The following is an 18072-nucleotide window of genomic DNA, read 5'->3' as shown; positions in this document are numbered from 1 at the left end:
GCTATCCCTAACAGAACCAATATACTATCCTCCAAAAAAAGGAAGCCAATCTGGTGGTCCCCCACCATAAACAAACTCTACAACAAAAGAAAGAAACTGTTGCAAAAAAGAGTAAAATCCCATGACTGGAAGAACTCCCTGGTCAGCCTCAGTACGAAGCTGAGATCCCTCATAAAATCTTCCAAAGCTAGTTATGAAAACAAAATTGCCACTGATTCTAAAGACAACCAAAATGCATTCTATAGCTATGTCAAGAATCTCAATGGCAACACTCAGATCTGCTCTGGGTTACAGCACAATGGCACTAAATATACAGAACCAACTGATATTGCCAGCATCCTGGCAGATAGGTTCAGTGCTAACTTTACCTCCCCACCCCTTAAAGGGCCCATCTCTATACCAGAAGAATGCAAAGTTCCTGTAATCACGGCTGCACAGGTAAAAACCACACTCTCCAAAGCCAAGAACACAGCATCCATGGGACCTGACAACATCCCAGGCTGTGTTCTACATGGACTACAGAATGAACTGGCACCCCACCTAAGCACTATGTTCAATCATAGCCTCACCTCAGGCTTTGTGCCCACTGAATGGCACACAGTGATGGTTATCCAACTCCACAAAGGGGGAGCCACCACAGACCCTAGGAACTACTGCCCCATTAGCCTAATGAGCCTGGTCTGCAAGGCCATGGAATGTATCATCATGGAACTTATAAATAAAGACATTGGTAATCTCCAAACTCTGGACCCTACCCAATTTGGGTTTGTAAAAAGCAGATCATGTCTCCTAAACCTGATTGACTTCTTTGAAGCAGCCACCAAAGCCGTAGATGAGGGTAAGGTGGTTCACACAGCCTATCTAGATCTCGCCAAGGCTTTTGACACCATCCCCCACTCTGGAATTATAGATAGACTCAGTAAACTAGGTATAAATCCCCATGCCACAAGATGGGTTGACAATTGGCTCACTGACAGAGCCCACACTGTGAATGCAGTAGACTCCAAATCCAACTTCAGACCAGTGACAAGTGGAATACCACAGGGTTCAGTCCTGGGTCCTCTCTAGTTTGGTATCTACTTTTCTGAAATACAGGCTAACTCAGAAGGTCTTTGGCTAATGAAGTTCTCAGATGACCGCAAACTAGGAGCCATAATTAAAACTCCTAACAATGTGGGCATCCTACAAAAGGGTCTCACTGAGACAGATGTCTGGTGTCAAAGCCATGGCCTCAAGCTCAATGCCAAAAAGTGCATTGTCATCACCTTTGGTAAAAACTCTGTACCCATGAGCTACCACATAGGTGGTAGTCTACGTAACACTGAACATGTTATAAGAGACCTTGAGACACAGGTGAACAGTAGTCTCTCCTTTGATAATCACATCCCCACAGTAGTCAGGAAATCCTTCTATGTGGCACACATCACAAAAGGTTTCTCATCCAGGAAAAAAGAGGTCATTGTTCCCCTCTGCTCATCACTCATTAGATTCATTATAGAGTACAACGCCCCTTTTGGTATGTACCTCATAAGACATCGACAACAACTGGAAAGGCCGCAGAAATACCTCACAAAGAGGATTACCGGCCTCAAACATATGCCCTACGCAAACAGTCTCAAAAAGCTCCAGCTTTTCTCCGCTGCACATCGCCTTCTCAGAGGCAATCTCTGCCTAACATACAAAGCTATGTCAAACCCAGAGCTGTTGGACATGCTCCACTTAAAGAAATCCCAATCCCTTTGAGCTACATGCTCTAGGGACCTAAACCTTGTCGCCACAATAAACAGAACATGCTGGAAGGATAGATTCCTGTCCCAGAGAGTTCCCATACTCTGGAAAAAACTACCTATCTATATCAAACAAAGCTCCTCATTAGCACTCTTCAAGAAAAAATCTTGATGATTGGATGGGAAATAGGAAATTCACCCCGGGGATCACCTCTGTGGCTCTGCTCAACAGGGGCACAGGAAAATAATTTTCTTGGGTGGCAAATGCCAGGGTACCTTTTTGGCTAGGCTTGTATAGGCCCTAGGGCCGATAGCCTAGCACCTACCTATGACCCTATGAACCTAGTATGGGCACTGCAGAAACTTCAGCCTATGGAAGGAAATTCATTGTAATTACAGACCATAATTCCTTAACATGGCTACATACAGCCAGCTGGTTAAATGCCAAGTTATTAAGGTGGAGCTTAGGATTGTAGGCATATGACATGACAGTAAAACATTGCAATGGGGTTAGCAATGCCAAAGCAGGTGAGATCCCAAGACAGTGAATGGGGTAACATATTCCCAGATAGGCTTATTTCTCTCAAGGAACGTTTCTCAAGGGTCACTTGAAAAACTAGCTTGAGTCTTTGAAGGGGGGGGGGGGATGTGATGACATGGACTACTGCCAGCATAGCCAGCTGGAGTTCTGTAAAGAATGATATGTCCTTTGAATATCAAATGGATTTATACAAGATGCTCATTTTACAAATGTATTAGCATTGTATGGCATTTGAATATCAAACTGATTTGTACAGATACTTATATTACAAATGTATTAGAACTGTATGCCATTTGAAAATCAAAATGTGTTTGTAAAGTTGCTAGTGTTAAAAAATGCATCAACAGTGGGTCCTGCTGGACAGAGAAGGAATATAGATGTCAGACTGTATGTATATATTGTAAGAAAGGACAATGGAAGAGAAGCAGTTAATCTCAGTCCAGTTAGTTTTGGAAAATCCTTTAAATTAAATTAGCTGTTAAACCATAAACACCGCACCCCACTGTGCTGAATAGAACTGGATTCAGTAGGTCTGGGAGAGGCCATTGTTTAACAGTTTCTGTAAAGAAGAGGGAAAGCACTGTAATTGTTTCATGGCACCAGGGCCCTGCCATAAACATTTAGATGTGAACTGTACCCTACTATGCTAAATTCCTGTCTCAGCTTCAAAGGTGGATACCATAAGAACCTAGAGTCAGGTGACCAGCTCAGGTCATTCTTCCAGCCATTTTAGAAATATTTTTTTAGATATTACAGGGAGTAATCTCTGAGCATTGAGTATTCTATCTTGGGCCTAACAACAAGAAGGACCATTTACCACATCATCTTTTCTGCTCTATTAAGTAAGTAGAGAATAGTAATTCTCCTAGATTCAGTCAGGAAAATATAGTGAAGCTTAGTTTTGATAATTGTTTTTCTTTATTTATCTGAGTCTGTCCATCAATGTCATTTTCAATATTTCCTGTGATTTGAACAGTGTGGTTTACTGTAAATATATATTCAGTATTTTCATACTCTTTTATTAGTTATTATTAACTATATTTAAAATGTTTGTTGTGTCTGGTCATTTTAAAAAGTATTTAACATTTGAGAGTACTTATATTTATTTGGTGACACTGTGTGGACCACTCCAGAAGGCCTAGCTGTCTTGTTCAAGACTACCATTTGTATTAGTATTAATATTGCACAGAGTAACTGGGCACTTCTTGTTAAGGGCCTTAGAGTAGTTGATTGTGGAGTATCTGGTGGCAGTGATAACTACCTTATACTTTGGGCAGAAGGTAGCACATAAGGCAAACCTGCTCCAGCCCAGCCTCAGCCTTTCCCAGTTGTGTGTGTGTGTGTGTGTGTGTGTGTGTGTGTGTGTGTGTGTGTGTGTGTGTGTGTGTGTGTTGCATATGTGCATGTGTATGTGTGTGTGTGTGTGTGTGTGTGTGTGTGTGTGTGTGTGTGTGTGTGTGTAAAATCAAATCTCAAAAAGTTTGCATGTGTCAGCTACTTGGAGGAGGGACACGAAGCATTGCATTCACAGAAAGGGTGCTGGAGGACTTGGCTTGACACTCCAGCCGTACAGCTGTACCAATGGAGAGTTTTATTGGGGACCTGGAGGGAGACAGATAGATAGACCCAGACCGCAGACTGATTGTGTTCCCTGTGTGCTCTTAGGGAAACTGTCCTTGATGTAGAGACGTCTGCATTTGGACATGCTGAGTGTATCCATTTGTATTCCAAGTGAACGTCCCTCTCCAGTGTCAGTGGTGAGGATTCAGGCTCCTTCATTATTGACCCAGTAAGGAGTCGTCATACTCATATAGCTACATTTCCCCATTTTTTGTACTGATGAATGGCAATCTTTTCCATGTTACCACGAAAGACAATGTGGCAAACTGAAGATAAAAAATACATTTAAAAGCATATTTAGAAATAAGTATTCTAAAAAGTAACAAGGTAGGCTACAAGGAGGTAAATGGAGCAAAGTGTCTCATGCTTAGTACATGAGTTAGGATGGACTGCTGAATTTGTTGGAACAATTTATGTATTAATTTGTGTGTTTATGTATACTTGTTTTTGTTTACATCTATGAAAGCATGTATATATACATGTATTTGTACATTTACACTGTGTGTGTGTGTGTGTGTGTGTGTGTGTGTGTGTGTGTGTATGTTTGTGCATGTGTGTGTGTGTGTGTGTGTGTGTGTGTGTGTGTGTGTGTGTGTGTGTGTGTGTGCGCTCACGCGCATGTGTGTGTGTGTGTGTTTATTAAAGGGTACAGAATTTGTGCATTAATTCTCTTGAAATGACAGGATAAGGTGATAATCTGTAAGTACTAGTCCCCTACAGCCTTTATTGGTGAGTATAATTTTACAGCTTCTTAAGAGGATGCACTAGTGTGAACATTTTAATGATTCACATAATTTTCACAGAAGATTCAAATGAACATAAGGGTTAACCCTGTTGCAAAAGGATGGGGGAGAGCCACATGACTCTAAACGTGATTCTTCCCAAATTGGTGAGTTTTCTCCTGTAAAATAACTATTGAGCTTAAAAACAAATACGAGAAAGAATGAATAAGGGAAAAAGATGAAAAGTATAGCATAAGTGATTTTACTGCATTGCAATAGAAGCATTTTTTTTAAATCTCCTGGTCCTGTTTGGTGTTTTTCTGATGATAAACCATTTCTTACATTGCACAGTTCTGTGACAGTTTTGTTTTTCTCATGTCATAGTTATGTTTTAGTGCACATGGTTCCTGCTTAGCATACCTCTACCCAGCTATGAATAAATACTATACGCAGCTATGACTTCCACTAGTTGGGATACCAGCTAATCAGTTCCAAGCTCTGAACATTGACATAGTGAAGTTATCAAATTCCCCCCATGTCTGCTTGTATTTTCTCACAAAGATGTGTCATTAGGTTGATTGTTTACTCCCATATATTGTCTGTCAGTGTATTTTTCTGGAGATATCTCTCTTTAGTATCTTTGTTAGTGCATAGTTACTACAATAAGGTTGATTCTGTTAGCAAATTGAAATAAAATAAAAGTAAGTAAACAATTCAGGTTCTCTGGCTGAGGCTAGAATATTTTGTTTCTTAATTTTGCTTGTATGAACTGCCATTAACAACCAAAACAACAAGTACATTTTTTAATTCTGTTAGCAGGGATGACAGTTATTGAGCTAGCAAAAAAAAGTAGTATTAATGTAACTTGGCAGTCTGTCTCGGAAATTTCATTAGGGATCAGCATCTCTATTCTAGAACAAAAATATGACATTGGCCAGTGATTTATTTATCATTTGTTGACCAGGTTAGTCCCACTAGGATACTGGCTTCTTTTCAGGGGAGACACGAGGTAGTATGTATACTACTAGGGGAAATTTAGCCAGGGCATTGGGTAACTTCTACTGTTTATAATATATGCGGTAGGGTCTTTTACATTCGCCCAAGCTACCACCAACTTAAGCAAATGAGATCTGAGTTTAATGTCAAATCAGAAATGATGACGTAGTCAAGTATGCAACACCCTTCTCCTTTTATGCTACAACACCATTCTCCTTTTATGCTACACCGCAGTGTCACCAATCAATCTACCTGCTGTGGTAATAGAACCCACCGTCTTCTGCACCAAAGCAGAGTGATGCCTGTTGCACTACTGACACTGCTGGGTGGTAAAACTATGCTACATTGTTATATCTGTCTCACACAGATTTTTGTTTACCCATTTTAATAAAAATGCTTTAGATTTAATTCTTCAGCCAATATTAACATAATTATTGTTAAGTGAACAAGAAAGCAAAACTCTGACCCTTATTATGTATGTAAAATTAATTTTTATTTGTGTGGCATGATGAATCTATAGGAGGTGAATTAGTCTGTCCTGCCATATTTTCTGAAACATTTTACACCTCCTTGTTCATCAGTGTCTCTCTGACATTGAGGGTAATATTGGCCATATTTAACCATTTCAACAAACACAATCTCCAAGTACCCAAAAGGAAGGTGCATGGACAAAGAATTTCATATGAGGCATTCAGTCAAAAGTCCTTCTGGATGCTTCTGTGGAGAGTTATAATTAATCACATGACTGTTTCAAAATTAATTGCTGTGTGCTTTACTGCATGTTGCTTTCACTGAGGATGGCTGCATGATGGAAACTGGTCTGAGTTGTTCTCCTGTGTGGTCACTAACAGTTTATGCAATGTTTGATGGAAAGTGGTCTGAGTTGTTCTCCTGTGTGGTCACTAACAGTTTATGCAATGTTTGATGGAAAGTGGTCTGAGTTGTTCTCCTGTGTGGTCACTAAGAGTTTATGCAATAAATGCATTTTTCTTTGCAAGATGAACATGTCATGTGTCATTCATATTTAACTGTATCATTGCACAGTGAGTAATGAACAAAAACTGTGATCCCCCGCACCACAGATACACACACACACACACACACACACACACACACACACACACACACACACACACACACACACACACACACACACACTAGCACACACATGCACATACTGAATTCAAGCTGACGCTGTTGTTAGACTATGAGATTAAATCTAGGTAACTTAATATCCTGTATCTGTGGTATGGTGAACTAGCATTAACTATATCATTATTCAGTGTGTGAATTTAAACTGTCATACGCTGTAAAAGCAATGCATTGTATTTTGTATTATATAAAACTGGTTGATTTGTTTCTGTTAATCATTTTAAAATGTGGTATATTTACCTTGTGTATTCATAAAGTGCAGGCACGATAGTTGCATATTGTCTTCTGATAGCTAGTAGTGCACCAGTATAACCACACAGTATAAGTAATTCATTGCGCATCCTGAAAAAAAGATGTATAATGCTGAGCAGAATTTATTCTAAATGAATATTTCAAAACAATGAACACATTTCTTCAGTAAAGTCAGAAATGGTGACATCATCATATCAGCTGTAAGTATCAACAGTCAAGCAACTAGATCAGCCAATTAATGAATGAATCAGTAAATAAATAAAACTGATCAAACTATCACCTCAATAAAGACTTCATATTTCTGATGCCATCAAAACATATACACAAAATGCACATACTTAAAAAAGTAGTTGAATTGCCTTTATCTCTGGATATGCAATTTTATAACAAGAGGCTCTCAAGCAATGTATTGTTTAACTGGATGCTTTTTCCTCTCTTTGTCCTACATTTTATGTCATTGCTTGTTATCAAGTTTGAATTTTCAATGAACCATATCTGTCAATCATCAGTCCTCTCAAAGTTAATTGGCTCATTTGTTCCCCATCACTGGGGTGAGGGTCAACCAGGGGAGTCATCATTCCATAAGCCATCAATGTAATTCATGCCTTTTTTTTTCATTCTGTTCTATTCCTTACATGTTCCCAGTAAAGTAGCAGGGAGGGGATTTGTCAATGGGCTGCAGCAAAGTGTATCCACTCACTTCAGCAGGGTTATTTCCTCTCAGGTTCTCCTGTCCCTACCTCTGAAGCATGATTGATGGTCTCCTCTGTCTCCACTATGGAAATCTACTACTTAGTGTGCCCTGAGTGATAACAACCCTCTCCACCCCTTTGTGAGGTGAGCAGGCTATGCCCCTTCATTCTTCCCCCTCCCTGCCTGGTTTCTTCAGTGGCAGACCTGCTAATCAAACCCTGGTTGTCTGTGTGGTAGTCTGGATTGGATTTCTCTGTAATACAAAGCCAGGCATGGTTTAATTAGAGCTTTCATACATTTAATTGAAATAATAATGCATAACTTATAGTTTAGGGCAGTTTGTTTTCAATTCATATGGTCCAGTAGCCTATAAACAAGTACTCCTACTGAATCAGAAAAACAACTCATAACTGTTTAATTAATGATACATCAGTAATTGCAGGTATAATAGCCAGATATTGCTTTTATGTTCATATAACCATACTAAACTTAAAAGTGCAAACATTCTGAAACATTAACAATATATAAGTGAATATAACCAGTGCCAAAAGTAGCAGAAACCACCAAGGAAGAAGACAAAATTAGCAGAACCTTTGCTTGTTAGGTATTGTTTTAGTATAGGCATAAATCTTGATTTTATAGGCTCATAGGTTTATAGCTAGGTACTAGGCTATCTGCCCAAAGGCATTAATAAGCCTAGACAGAATGTTTTGGCTTTCACTGCCCCCTTAGATTAGATCCCTGTGCCTCTGTCCAGCAGAGCCACTGAAGTGATCCCCAGGGTAAACTTTCTGTTTCCCATCCACTCGTCAAGGTTTCTCTTGAAGAGTGTTAGTGAGGAGCTCTGCCTAATGTAGATTGGAATCTTGTTCCAAAGCATGGGAAGTCTCTTAGACAGGAATCTATCCCTACAGCACATCCTATTTATTGTTGTGGTGAGGTTTAGATCCCTAGAGCGTGTGGCACGAGGGGATATGGTTTTCTTTAGGTGGAGCATGTCCATCAATTCTGGGTTGGACATGGCCTTGTATGTCAGGCAGAGATCACCTCTGAGTAGGTGGTATGCAATAGAGTACAACTGGAGTTTATTCAGTTGAGCTGCATAGGGCATCTGTTTGAGGCCAGTGATCCTCTTGGTGAGGTACTTCTGAGGTCTTTCCAGCTGTTGCAGGTGTCTTGTAAGGTACATCCCAAATGGGGCATTGTACTCTATGATGGGTCTGATGAGTGATGAGTAGAGGGGCAGAATGACCTCTTCTGATCTGGATGTGAACCCTTTTGTGATTAGGTGGGCCACAAAAAAGGATTTTCTAACCACTTTGGCAAAGTAATTATCAAACAGACAACCCTCTCTTCCTACCACCAAATACTAATACATGCGAGAGATGCAATTATACAGCCAAACTGGAGGCTAAGCTCTCTCAACCCAAGACCGGATCAGACAGTTAAGAGGAGAAGGGAAATACTTGCATCACACCACCAGTTTCACATAGACCCATTAAACCAGCACTGGCAAAAAACACACATAAATACATGAAAACATACTCAGAGGCTCTAAATAAAAATCTGCAAAAGCAACAGAGACCTCCAAAGCAGACATCCAAGCAATCTCCACCCCCCAACACAAACCATGAAACATACTTCACAAATCCAGTGTGCCATGCAATCACAGCCCTTAAGGCAAAATAACATACCCAACTCACTAGTAATAGGTGACTCTATAGTCAGGCACACTGACATCCCACTCACTAGGCTGAATAAGGAGAAGGTTACTGTTAGCTGCCTGTTGGGTGCCAGGATCCGCCATAACACAAGCACTCAGGTCACTCCAGAACAAGTACAAATATGACTCTGTCATTGTCCATGTTGGTGTGAATGACCTGAGCCATACCTCCATGGACTACATGAAAAGAGACATGGAAGAGCTCTCTGATCACGTAGCCCAGGCTGGTATGACCCTGACCCTGAGTAGCGTCCTGCCCTCACCAAGAATAATACCACAGTATAAAGAAAAAAAATATTAATTTCAACAAGTGACTAAGTTTCTGGTGTCATTCAAAAGGGATCCAGTGTCTGTCCGCCTGGGATGACATGCTCGACAAGCCACACTGCTTCACTAGAGACATCTTGCACCTGTCACCTTTAGGCTTTTGAATACTGGCCAAAGCTCTTGCCAACCCCATAGTGCCTTTTTTAGGCAAGGCTCAAAAGACAAACCCACTGCCGTAAATAGCACAAGTAACAAAAAACTGAGGGTAATGCTATTCAATGACAGAAATCTAAACCTCAAAATGCACGCACTCGAGGCACTCCTTAGTATGGAGAAAATCGATATATGTGCAGTAACAGAAACCTGGTTTAAGGCTCCAGAGAGCACCCCAGCACTACTAGGCTACAACTCATACCATACATTTCGGCCACAAAACCCAAACCGAAATACAAATGGTGGGGGCATATCCATATTCATCAAGGATACCCACACCTCCAGGTTAGTGGCACAGCACAATGCTTCAGAGATCACTCACATGCAACTAACAATGGACAAAACTGATATTCAAATTGTAGCTTTCTACAGATCACCTACCATGTCCCAGGTCCCCCATTCCACATTTCTGGAAACATAAAGGTCCTACCAAACACCTTGATATTGGGTGATTTCAATTACCCAAACATTAACTGGGAGAACTACTCAAGTACTAACTCCCTTGCCCAACATTTCCTAGAATTTATAAACAAACACCCTGGATCAACTGGTCAACACTCACACCAGAGGTGACAACATATTGGACCTGGTCATCAGCAACATGGGCGACTGTTGTTCCACACCGGAGCTCAACCCTTCGGTGGTTAGATCTGACCATAAACAAATCACTCTGGATATCCACATACCGCCCCCACCCCCAGACAAGGAAAACACCGTGAAAAACTTTTCAAAAGCAAACTTCACGTTACTTAAGACCGAGGTGGAACATTTCAAAACCCCAATGCTAAAGGATTATGCTGTCCAAGCTGCAAAATCCTTTACTAATGCATTCTACCGGCACCTACAAAAATGCATGGATCATGCGATCCCAAGCAAAATCAAGACTCACTCCTCCAGGAAAAGGAAACCAGTCTGGTGGACACCTGCCATAAACAAGCTTTACAATAGAAGGAGGAAACTGGTACAGAAAAGGGTAAAATCCCAAGAAGGGAAGACATCCCTGATCAGTATCAGCAAGAAACTACAATCCCTCACAAAATCATCCAAGGAGAGCTTGGAAAGAAAAATTGCCAAGGACTCCAAAGATAACCACAAGGCATTCATTAGCTATGCCAAGAATCTAAGTGGCAATGCTCAGATCTGCTCAGAGTTAGTGCAGAATGGCACAAAATACACTGAACTGACCGATATCGCCAACATCCTGGCAGACAGGTTCAGTGCAAACTTCACCCCCCTCTCACTCCCAAAAGGGCCCATAACCATACCAAAAGAATGTAGAGCCCCTGAAATCACAGACACTTGGGTTAAAACAGCCCTCTCCAAAGCCAAAAACACAGCATCAATGGGACTGGACGGTGTCCCAGGCTGCGTCCTACACAAGCTCAAAGATGAACTAATCCCCACCTAAACACACTGTTCAAACTCAGCCTCTCCACAGGCTATGCACTCACGAAGTGGCGCACTGCAACAGTTATTCTGCTCCACAAAGGTGGAGCCACAACAGACTCTGGGAACTGTCTCCCTATAAGCCTGACTAGCTTGGTCTGCAAGGCTATGGAGCGCATCATCATGGAACTCATTAACAGAGACATTGGGAACCTCCGAACACTGGATCCTACCCAGTTCAGCTTTGTTACAGGCAGATTGTGCCTCCTAAACCTGGTGGACTTCTTTGAGACAGTTACCAAGGCTATAGAAGAGGGAAAGATGGTACACACAGTCTACCTAGACCTTTCAAAGGCCTTCAACACCATTCCCCATTCTGGTATTATAGACAAGCTCACCAGCCTGAACATAAATGCCTATGTCACAAGATGGGTTGCCAGCTGGCTCATGGACAGAAAGCACATGGTGAGAGTTTCGGGAGCTAGGTCCAACTCTAAACCGGTTACAAGTGGCGTTCCCCAGGGCTCAGTCCTAGGACCCCTCCTGTTTGGCACATACTTCTCAGATGTACAGGCAAGCACAGGAGGACTATGGCTGACCAAATTCACAGACGACTGCAAACTAGGGGCTATAACTGACTCTCGCTGACACGGACATCCTCCAAAAGGGTCTCACTGAGATGGATACCTGGTGTCAAAATCATGCCCTTAAGCTAAATGCCAAAAAGTGAATAGTCATCCCCTTTGGAAAAAACAAAGTACCCACAAACTACCATATAGGTGGCAGTCCCCTTAATACGGAAGACGTAATAAGGGATCTGGAGACCCAAGTAGATAGTAATCTCTCCTTACATTTTGTATATATATATATATATATATATATATATATATATATATATATATATATATATATTTGATTTTGTGTTGCCCTGCACGTGCTAGCACAGCACATTTTGTGACTTGGTGCTACTCTAGCAGGCAGTATGCATATGAATAATACTTCTTGTAGATTTCTGACATAGATAAGTGTGGTCTCAAATTATCTTACCAAGTGCATGCTTACTTATGTGTGCCTGCTGCATCAGTTGTGTGATGCGAGTCAGTGCAGTAACTATGCATTTACCACTAACCAGCAAACAAAACAGGAAAAAATAATTGCTGACCTATGAACATTTTGAGTGCCCTCAACTTTACTAATAAAAGACTTCATCAGAATGAATAAAACCTAAAATACTGTGTCTGCATTTGCAAACACTCAAACATGACAATCAATCATAATAAAAACAGAAAGAAGTCATAGCTTGGAAGCTCTCTTTTCTAAAATGCACTTACTGTTAAGAGTATCACAGCTGGCTTTAAGACATAACTGCCAAACAACTTTCACTTCCAACAACATGGCAAAATCTTTACGTTTATTGTTCTTAAAAACATGATCCAACTAGAAAAAAATTTTTTTTTATTGTGACAATGAACAGCATTTGTAATTAAAGAATTATTTTTATTTTTCTTCATGATGGCATACTAATGCTTATACACTCTATAGGCAAGTTTACTTATTGTCTTGTATATTGATTGCTGGCCATAAATATGAAATAAAAATACAAAAAAAAAATCCAGAAGAATGAACGCAAATGCTGGTATATAAACTAACTAACTAACTAACTAACTAACTAACTAACTAAACTAAAAATAAAAGAATCCAGTCAAGTAACAATCCAAGCCATGAAAAACTAAATGTAAAATGAAGCAACCAGTAAAGCTGAGCAGCACAGACACTGGTGGTCCAAGAAACACTGTACTGTCATGCTGTCTTATGGTTAAAAACTAATTTTATTATACATCACATCAATTATTAAAAACAAATCATTCAGCATTTTTGTCCTGATACCTAGGACTTCATCAGAATGACATTCCCCTTCCAAATTCCCTTTATATACAGGAAATACTGTCATCAAATAGTTTAATTGCATTATTGTATTAATTAAGTGAGCAATGGAGAATTTAAAAGGAAAAGAACAAGTTCCTTTAACCTTTGGGCCAAAATAGCTACAAACTGCTTGTTAGTTATAAACTGCATTAAAAGGTTTTTTTTAAAACACATTTTAAGCTTGCTAGGTAAAAACTTTAAACATAATAATTTTAAAAATAATTGAAAGAACAAATAAAAAAGGCGTAAGCTTTATCCCATTTGTCAATAAAATATTGAAAGCCTATCACAGCCAATCTCCTATTCAACAACAGCTGTAAAGAAATAAGATCATTAAGGCCAGGGGGCTGTGAAGCATTTAATCTAACTTGCCACTTAAGCTCTTTCACCTCTAAAACTGTATTCAGATTGCCCCCTCTTGGACTGACTAAAAATCTTTCTAGTATGCCAAATTTAAATTTGGTGATGTTTGAACATAGTTTGGAGTGTTTGAAGAGATCCCGTATTCTAAAATGAAAGCAGTATCAAAATTAATTTCATTTTCATTTGGTCCTTTGGGTGGTAAACCCACACCTAAAAGGGGTTTATATTTAACAACCCATTGAGATTGTACATACCTACAGATGTCATTAGCAATGTGAATAGGTTACTCCTCACTAAGAACATATTTGACACAATTTCTAACTCATCGGGGACATCATTAAATGAGACGTCATTGTGGTAACACGTATTCATTGTCCCTTAACTAAGTTTTTCTTTTGGCTAAGTGGGTGACAGCTAGAAAATTCCAAATAGGTATTACTAAAGGTTGTTTTTTTTTAAATATTTTGGACTTAAACCCATTATCTGTTTTTGTTATAATGGTATCAAGATAATTAATACCATCTTAATTGTAATTAAAAGTGAATTTTAAAAAATTGAGGTGCTTGTAATGAAAAGAGGTACTGCCAGCAGAGCTAGCTAGAATTTTGTAAATAATTATGTAATTTGTGAATATCAAACTAATTTATACAAGATGCTGGTGTTACAAATGTATTAGAACTGTATGTCATATAAGATGCTTGTGTTACAAATGTATTAGAACTGTATGTCATACATATATCAAACTACTTTGTACAGATGTTTGTGTTGAAAAGATATTTGTAGAGTGCTTGTGCTTAAAATGTATCCACAGTGTACTCTACTGGAAGAGAACAGAAATTTACATGCACTATTGTAACTGTTTAAATGTATATATTTTAACAGTGGAAACTTGAATACAGGAGGTTAACCTCAGCTCAGCAAACTTTAGAAAAATATCTGAAATTAAATTACTTTATAGGCTAGGCCAATGCAACTTGAGACACAAAGCCTGTACTAGAAAGCTTTCTGTGTTGTCTTTTGGGGCAAACTAATTGCCACTTTGGTAGCATGAAGGAATTTAATTGTTTATGATGTCCAGCACCTGCCAAAGATATGAGCAAAAGCCCTTGTCTGGGTATTTTTACAGGTAGATGCTAAATACTGCCAGCTTCCAGCAGTGGGGGGTTTGCCTGGGAACTAGAATTCAGATGACAAGAAGTGATGCCATTCTGCAAGCTATCCCAGCAATAACATTTTAGATTTTATTTTGAGAAGTCTCTCAGTAAGACAGAGCATTCTACATTCTGTTTTGGACCTGACAATAACAACAAGAACCATTCACCACATCTGCCTTGCTCTTAAGTAAGTTATTAGGGTATATTAACTCTCTTAGATACAGTGAGGAATATAGCGAAGCTTAGTTTAGATTTTATTTTTCCTTTATTTGTGTGAGCCTGTACTGCAATGTTATTTTAAATATTTCCTGTGATTCTGAACTCTGAATTCACTGTGTATGTATATATCTATCTATATATATATATATATATATATATATATATAGTATTGTCTTATTCTTTAATTATTTATTATTAAAAATATTTAAACATTTTATTGTGACTGATCTGTGTAGAGATATTTACATTTTGAGAGTGGTTGCATATTTATTTAGTGACACTGTGTGGGTCACAGCCTTGCTCTTGGTCAAACTACCATTTGTATTAGTATTAATAGAACACGGTGAAATTGAACACCCTTTGTTAAGGGCCCTAAAGTAGTTGATAAGGAGTGACTGGTGGTAGTGGTAACTACCTTATAGTCTGGGCAGAAGGGGGCATAGCTAGTAAACCTGTGCAAGCCTTTACCAAGTGTGTGTGTGTGTGTGTGTGTGTGTGTGTGTGTGTGTGTGTGTGTGTGTGAATCAAACTTCAAAGAATGCATGTGTCAGCTACTTGAGCAGGGACACGAAGCACTGATTGAACAGAGAGGGTGCTGGAGGTCTTGGCTTGGTCACTCAGCTGAGATCTCAACTCTATAGCTGTGCCAGTGAGGAGTCTTACTGGGGATCTGGAGAAAGAGGGTGAAACCAGCCCCAGACTCACTGTGGTCCCTGTGTGCTCTTAAGGGAAACTGCACTTGATGCAGAGAGCTGCATCTGGAAATACTGTGTGTGTATCTATTATCCTCCCAGTGAACATTCCTCCACAGGTGCCAGTGGTGAGGATTTGGGCTCCTTGATTACTGTTCCAGTGGTGGATCATCACAGTGCTATTCAAATAAACCACAAAATTAATAATTACTTCTTTGGATCCTCTCCATAAAATAAAAATATTGTCTAAAAGTCTCACATATAATTTTACAAAACCATAAAATTTAGAGCGGAAAATACATTTGTTTTCCCAGTCAAGTAAACCAAGTTTGCATAAATGGGGACACAAGAAACCCCTATTGCCACTCCTTGTACTTGTTTGTAGAGTTCTCCTTCAAAATAGATGTAGTTGTTTTCTAAACCTGAAGACATCATTTCCCCAATTAAATTTATTTTATCACTAGAAAAACTGGTAAACCTTACCATACTACAATAGTTAATTAAATGAGGTACTCCCCTGGGTACGAATTTAAGCCAGCAATCTATAACAACTGCAATAGGATCAGTTTTTGAGCATGATGTAGTATCTATTGATCTGAAAGGGGGTTGTTCTTGTTTTTTATGGACTTTGGGAATACTAAGAATAGTGGGGATTATGGGTTTAGTTACTATTAGAACATTGTAAATCTCTATTGTTACCATTTGTTCTAATAAATATAAATATTTCTCGACTCCTGGGACTTTTTGGGTAGGCTTAAACATGAGCTTTGGTCTAATGACTTGTTTCTTGTGACAACTGATGTAGTAGATTTATTTACAGTTATGCATCAGAATAAAGTGCCAGCACCCAAGATGAGCTGAAATGAATAAATTTATTATAGAAACAAGTGAACTAGACCGGTTTCAGCATATAGCTTTCTTCAGTAGTATAAAAGGAAACCCTGGCAGGAGCCAGTAATTTATACACAAGTTTCAATAAAGAATATGACATCATTTCCTGTCTTAGGAAAAAATTAAATAGTTACCATAAATCCATACAAAATAATGGTTAACAAAAGATGAAGTATAATTAATCAGAACCTAATTAATAATGGTGTCTAATAGCACAAACAAGCTGAAAATGAAGTGCAAATAAATATGATTAATAGAATAGAAAACTTACAATTTATCATTTAGTCCTGGGGAAAAAGGCCCCCCAATTTAATAATCCATTTTCTTTCCTTGTTATTGAGTATGTCGTGCCAACCTGTTTTGAATGACCGATTGCCAATAATATGATCAATAATAATAAATGAGAATTTGGCTGTAGGATGGTTAATAGTATGTCTGTACAAAGCATTTGTAATGTGTGCATTTCTAATATCCCCTAAATGTTCCGACACTCTAATCCTGAACTGTCTGGAAGTCTGACCCACATAGAAGGCTTGGCAAGTACATGAGCTAGGTAGACAACCCAGTCCGTGCTACAGTTGCCAAATTCATATATGTTGTATAATTGTCCAGTGTTCCTGCTGCTGAATGTTTTAGTTTTAAACATATAGTTACAGAAGCTGCAATGCCCACATGGATATGATCCTATTACTTTGTCCCCCATTAAAGTTCGTTGATGAGTAACTGCTTCCCTAAATTTTGTTTTCTTAAAGTAAGAAAAATGTGAACCCGATGTCTTTCCCTTTTTGTATGAAAATTAACATATATTACATTGGATTATGTTCATCGGTCGTTTTTGGATGTTCACTGCCTATTAAGGAATCGTTTGTCTGGGATTATTACTTTTTCCATCAACGCTGTTTTGAAAAAACATATATTTGGAGTTTGTCTGTTCTTTGGGTGAATTCAAGTGCTTTTTTTATCCTAACTGAGAGAAGACTACATTGCCTGCTGATTTGGCTTAAAGGTACATTTTATCTTGTCTCCCTTCGTTGGCGACGGCTTGCTTTCTTTTCAGACTTTGGTTTTATCCACTGAACACTATCGCTGAACTGATATTGAACTTTTGTGGTTGAGAGGTTAATTTTTTCATGTATTTACATGATTATTTCTAATATTTTATAAGTAACATCATTTCATGTATGAATATTTACTAAGTGCTTTCACAGCTCTGGACTCTATATTACATTTCAGTTTGTTGGTAACCTTTATCTTTTTATATTTTTTTGGTCTTATGTGCATAAGCTCTTTGAGCTTTTTTCTTAGTTTTGACTAATAATTACTATCTACCTTTGGTGGCTGGATATGAAACACCATTGTGTTTGTGAAGATTTAATTATGTTTGTATTTACAATAGCAAGCCATTTGTTCTAGTACAATCATTGACTCTTAGACTACTTATCAATACATACTTTCAACCTTTTCTTTGACGCTTGTATATGTCCACTATTCAGTTTGCATTTGGAATATTGTCACTGATTTAAGAATTGATAGCT

At 38.8% G+C, this 18072-nt stretch overlaps 1 protein-coding gene across 1 annotated transcript in view; it reads right to left on the bottom strand.

Annotated features, from left to right (window-relative positions):
• WDR17 (WD repeat domain 17) overlaps window positions 1-18072 on the bottom strand; it is a 1021977-nt gene that overhangs the window by 10848 nt on the left and 993057 nt on the right. Inside the window, exon 27 of the mRNA XM_044062517.1 lies at window positions 6999-7100. Coding sequence (XP_043918452.1) covers window positions 6999-7100 — 102 coding nt within the window. The remainder of the gene's footprint in view (window positions 1-6998; window positions 7101-18072) is intronic.

Source organism: Protopterus annectens, chromosome 2.part1 (genome assembly GCF_019279795.1).
Source record: "Protopterus annectens isolate FY-2018-M chromosome 2.part1, PAN1.0, whole genome shotgun sequence".
Classification (NCBI taxonomy): domain Eukaryota; kingdom Metazoa; phylum Chordata; order Ceratodontiformes; family Protopteridae; genus Protopterus; species Protopterus annectens.
Note: the sequence above shows the minus strand (reverse complement) of the source record. Positions and strands in the feature narration are given on the sequence as shown.